This window comes from Nothoprocta perdicaria, unplaced genomic scaffold, assembly GCF_003342845.1.
Source record: "Nothoprocta perdicaria isolate Ctin4 unplaced genomic scaffold, notPer1 scaffold_5, whole genome shotgun sequence".
Lineage (NCBI taxonomy): Eukaryota > Metazoa > Chordata > Aves > Tinamiformes > Tinamidae > Nothoprocta > Nothoprocta perdicaria.
The window spans coordinates 5084202-5089044 of NW_020455754.1; the positions used below are offsets into that span (position 1 = coordinate 5084202).

General features: G+C 65.8%; 1 protein-coding gene across 1 annotated transcript; it reads left to right on the top strand.

The window, feature by feature from the left end:
- Nucleotide 1: 1 nt before the first annotated feature.
- On the top strand, nucleotides 2-2613 carry RAB24 (RAB24, member RAS oncogene family; the record flags this gene model as incomplete). The annotated part of the gene is made up of 8 exons (XM_026047512.1): nucleotides 2-37; nucleotides 117-185; nucleotides 269-347; nucleotides 499-566; nucleotides 862-961; nucleotides 1442-1492; nucleotides 1747-1809; nucleotides 2466-2613. Coding segments are annotated over 8 exons (531 nt in total), but the record flags the coding sequence as incomplete, so codon positions are not given.
- Between the last annotated feature and the right edge of the window lie 2230 nt (nucleotides 2614-4843).

The window sequence follows — 4843 nt, forward strand, 5'->3', positions numbered from 1 at the left end:
CGTGCACGGCCGCTTCCGGCCCGGGCCCTACCAGAACGTGAGTGCCCGCCGCGCCGCCCCGCGCGGGGTCCCGCCGGGCCGGGCCGGGCCCCACGGCGCTGCCGCTCCCCTTGCAGACCATCGGCGCCGCCTTCGTGGCCAAGGCGATGGCCGTGGGCGAGCAGAGCGTGACCTTGGGCATCTGGGTAAGTGCGGGGGGGCGCGCGCGGGCCGGCCCGGCTCCGCTCACCGCGGCCCCACTCCGCTCACCGCGGCCCCGCCGCCCCAGGACACGGCCGGCTCCGAGAGGTACGAGGCCATGAGCCGCATCTACTACCGCGGCGCACGAGCCGCCGTCGTCTGCTACGGTAAGGGCCTCGCTCCGAGGAGGAGGAGGAAGGAGCGGCCGCGAAGGCTTCGCGTCCGTGGCGCCCGCGCCAGGGGGGCTGCGGGTCCGGGTCTGGGGGCTCTGCTGGGGACGGAGGGTCTTGAGGGCAGAGCGTGACTCGTCCCTCGCAGATCTCACCGACAGCAGCAGTTTCCAGCGGGCCAAGTTCTGGGTGAACGAGCTGCAGAACTTCGAGGAGGTGAATGGCAGCGAGGGGCTCGCGCTGCCGGCGGGGGTCCCTCGGGATGTGCTGAGGACGAGCGGGAATGGGGCTCCGGCTTCCTGCACAGACCTGCTCTGTGCGCGAGCAGGACGCCTTGCCCGCCGGGGCGGCTGCTGCGAGCCCGGYGTGCCGGGAGCCGGGCAGCAGCCGCGGGGCTCGCGGGGCGCTCCGGCTGCCCGCACGGAGCCGGCCGCGCTGGGAAGGGAAGGGAGGGCAGGCGGGTGGCAGCGCCCGGGCACGTCCCGAGCCGCCGCTCCGCCGCCCGCCGCAGAACTGCCGCATCTACCTGTGCGGCACCAAGAGCGACCTGCTGGAGGAGGACAGGAGGAAGCGCGGCGTCGACTTCCACGACGTGCAGGACTACGCGGACGGTGCGTGTGCCGCCCCGCGGGCGCCGCTCCAGCACAGCAGGGTTGCTCGCTGCCTGGCCCGGCAGTGCCCGGCCTTCCCGCGTTCCCCCGGGGCCTGCAGGGAGCTGGGAAACGGAGTCGTGGTTCTGGTGGGGTTGTGCAGCATGAGGGGCTGCCCCGCTGCCCAATGCAGAGTCCAGCAGCGCATCCCGCCGCTCCGCGTGAATGGCAGGAGCAGCTTGTGGCTCGGCCTGGCCTAGGCTCCCTGCGCGACGAGCCCATGGGCTTTCCAAGAAATTCCCTGAGCACAGCATGTCCTGGCGCTGCGGGCACGGACGGGTGGGAGAGGGCGCAGGGAAGCGCTGCCAAGCCAGCTGGGGAGCGCGGGGTGGCGGGAGCAGCCTGTTGAACAGGGGACAGCAGCCACACGCGGGCAGGAGAGCTCAGCCCGTGGGGCCACCTCTTGCACCCACGGGCGCTACCTTGTGCTCGTTGTTTCAGAGATCAAGGCCGAGCTGTTTGAAACCTCCAGTAAGACGGGCCAGAGCGTGGGTGAGTGTCCCCCTCCGTGCAGGGCCCGTGCTGACCTGGTTGGGCTGGGGGCCGCGAGCTGCCGGGGGCGCAGAGCACCTCGCTGACCCGCTCCAGGCACGGGCAGACCTGGCACGAGGAGCCCGGGGGCCTCCTGCCCTGCTTGGGGAGGGAGGGAGCAGCCGCCCCGAGGGGGAGCGCAAAGCCCCAGCTCCCTGACGCGGTGCCCAGCCGCGGCACGCGGGCAGACGCCCACRCGCTCCGTCCCGTCGCAGATGAGCTGTTCCAGAAGGTGGCCGAGGACTTTGTGCACTTCACCGCCTTCCAGGTGATGACAGGTGAGCGCATCACGCTGGGCGCTCCCCCGGGAGCTCCCTGCGCAGGAGCTGGGCTCGGCCTGATGCTCCYCCGAGATCTCGGGGAGGCTGCACACAAAGAGCTCCCCTGGGTCTCGCCCAGCCCTCCTGGCCCTGCTAATGGCTGGGGCACAGGATCCCCAGCCCCTCGCGCTGCTCTGTGGCGCGTTCAGAAGCGGAACGTGGGCCCAGGTTCCTGCTAGTCTCACATGCACCTTCCCTGAGGCCACTGTGGCTCCGCGCGGGGGATTTTCCAGCAGAACTTCAGAGCAAGTTCCCCATCCGTGCYGTCCTTGAGAGCCCGTTGCACAAGACGTGCTCCGTGCGTGGCCTGTGCCGAGACTGAGCCGTGGAAAGGCCTCAGGGAGGCAGCCGGGTCCCTCCCTGGCTGCATTACCTGCTCCCAGTGCTTCACCGGGCCTGTCCCCGCCTGCCTGCAGCCCGGGAACGTCCCACGGCCGGGAGAGCTGCGCTCTGTTAAACCGGAGCATGCCAGGGATCTCTCCCAGAGGGATCTCCTGCTCTCCAGCGGCCGTGCCGGGCCGGGGACTGACAGGAGGCTGGAACCTCTTGGCCTCCGCTTGGCGTCGCGGTGCCGGACGCGTCCACACCCTCCCTTACCGAGCGCTCTCTTGCAGAGGAGAAAGGCGTCGAGCTGGGCCAGAGGAGCAGTCCCTACCTGTACAGCTGCTGCCACCACTGAGGCGGCCGCGCCGAGGGCCGCCCCGCTGCGCTCGGGCAGCCTGCGCGCCCTGGACTTGCCCCTTTTTTACCTGCTGTGTTTTAGCTGTGCGGGCGGAGGGCGCACGCAAAGGGAGCGGGTCCCGCGGCCTGAGCTGCTCCCGGCGGCCGCGCGGGGCCGGACAGCGCGCGGGGCCGCGCCAGGAGCCGCGCACGGGGCCCCGCGGAGGCGCCTCTCCCTTCACCGGGACCGGGAAGGGCTGCTTCCCCAGCCGCAGCTCCGGCCCAGCGCGCTGTTTATTTATTCTCATGGAGATCCCGCCTGATCCTTTACAGATTATTTAAGCGTCATCTTTTTTGGTGGGTTTTTTTTTTTTGAGGTATACAATGTAAATAAAATGCATTGTGGTCTGAGAACGGGTTTGCGGATGGAACAGCAACAGGGTCAGCCTGGAGGTGTGAGGGGGAAGGCCTGTGGGTTCCTGCAGGGCTCAAGGCCTGTGCCAGGGGTGAAGGAAGCTCCCTGGCCCACAGCAGGGGATCCCCTGGGAACAGGCCCCCTTCGCCCAGCGGAGCTGACAGTCACCSCAAGGGGCTGTGTCCTGAGGCCTGATGAACTCGCTGCACCAGCGCTGTCCTTGGCTGAGCGGCGCTCCGTGAGCGGGACAGGGCCGGGCCCCCCTGCGCCGCTCGCGCTGCCTCTGCCCCCCGCGGCAACACAACACACGAGAGGACATCCAGAGTAAAGTTAAACTTTACTTTACAGTAATTTTTCTTCTATATACAAAGAATTACAGTACATGTTCTGGGAGCACCTGGGCAGGGCAACCCTCTTTTCATTATAAGTTTCACATACACAGCCAACAGTCTAAGGGGAGCAAAATTAAAGTAATCAATGGTCCAAGACTCTCCCCTCTCCCTCTTCTAGAAATATTATACATGCTGGAAATACGTAGCTTCCTCTCACCCGCTCTGGCCTTCTCGGCGTGGAAGCGACAAGACCCGGACCGCTCTGTGTGCGCAGGAGCACCTGTGTCCCCGGTGCACGTCCCCGGCKCACGTCCCCACGCTTTGATCGCGTTTTCCTTCTGCAAAGCGGGGCCCTGCAGCCCCCGGGCTTGGCACAGCCGGTAGCAAAACACGGCGAGGGGGCTCCCGCCGGGACCCTCAGCCTGGGGCTGCACTCGCGCCAAGCGCTGCCGCTCGGACAGGGAGCCCTCTCCAGCGCTTGGCTCCTAGCACATCCTTCACCTAACGCTCCCGAGCGGCTCCGTGCGCCCTGGAAGGCTGCTGGGACAGGGCCCAGCGGCTCCGTGGGCAGCAGCGGCACAACGAGCTCCAAGGCGCTCCCCGCAAACCCGGCCTGGCCAGGGCCGCCCTCAGCTCCAGCCTCGCGGCGCCTTGAGCCTCCTGGGGCTGCTGCTTTGCCTTTTAGTAAGTTCCCAGTGTCGAAAATTAAAAAAAAAAAAAAAAAAAAAAAAAAAAAAAAAAAAAAAAAAAAGAAAAAGAAAGAAAAAAAAATACCAAAAACCAAAAAGCCACAAAACTCAGTTCCTTGAAGTCAACAACTAGGAAACATCAGAAAAACAAAACAAAACAAAACTGAAACCAGCTCAGTACCAAACGGACACAAAGAACATGCAGCTGGCAGGCGCCTGCCTTGCTTCGTGGGGCGCCGGTTGCTCTCTGCACTACTAGGGCCTCCTGGCGCGCTGGTTTGAGTCTCCAAACCACCACAAATCCAAGGAATCGAGTGTCTCCGAGCTCAAGGGACGTACCCTGCCCTGCTGCTGTCACACGCACCAAAGCCCAAGCCCCAGGTATCCTGGGGACAGGATTCAGCTGAGAAAAACACCAGCCCCAGGGCTGGGAGCTGCGACTTCAGCCTTACGGTGCCGAGCTGCCGAAGGGTTTACAATAGCACCACAATAGCCCAAGGCTTGGCCGAGGGCAAACTGATTAGAGCTTTACCTTGGGATAGGACAGAGCATCACCCGGCGCTCGGGATCTCCCTTGGAGGTAGATTCGGTGCTGCAGGGCCTGCGTCACCGCCGCTTCCCTGCCCCAGGGGCACAAACAGGCGCTTCCCGCTTGCCCAGGCACTGCCACCCCGTCCCTGCACGGCGAGCGCTCCCCGAGCCGCAGCGCCCCATGTTCCCGGGACACCAACCCCTGGGTCACCAGCCCTGCCGGGGGGGAGGTCACCAAACCCCCTGGTCACCAAACCCCATCACGAGAGCGCCCGTTCCCCGCGCCGAGGAGCTGCACGTGCGGCGCTCTGCTTTGACACCCACTCGCCGGCAAAGGCTGCGAGACTCACCGGTAATCTAGGGCG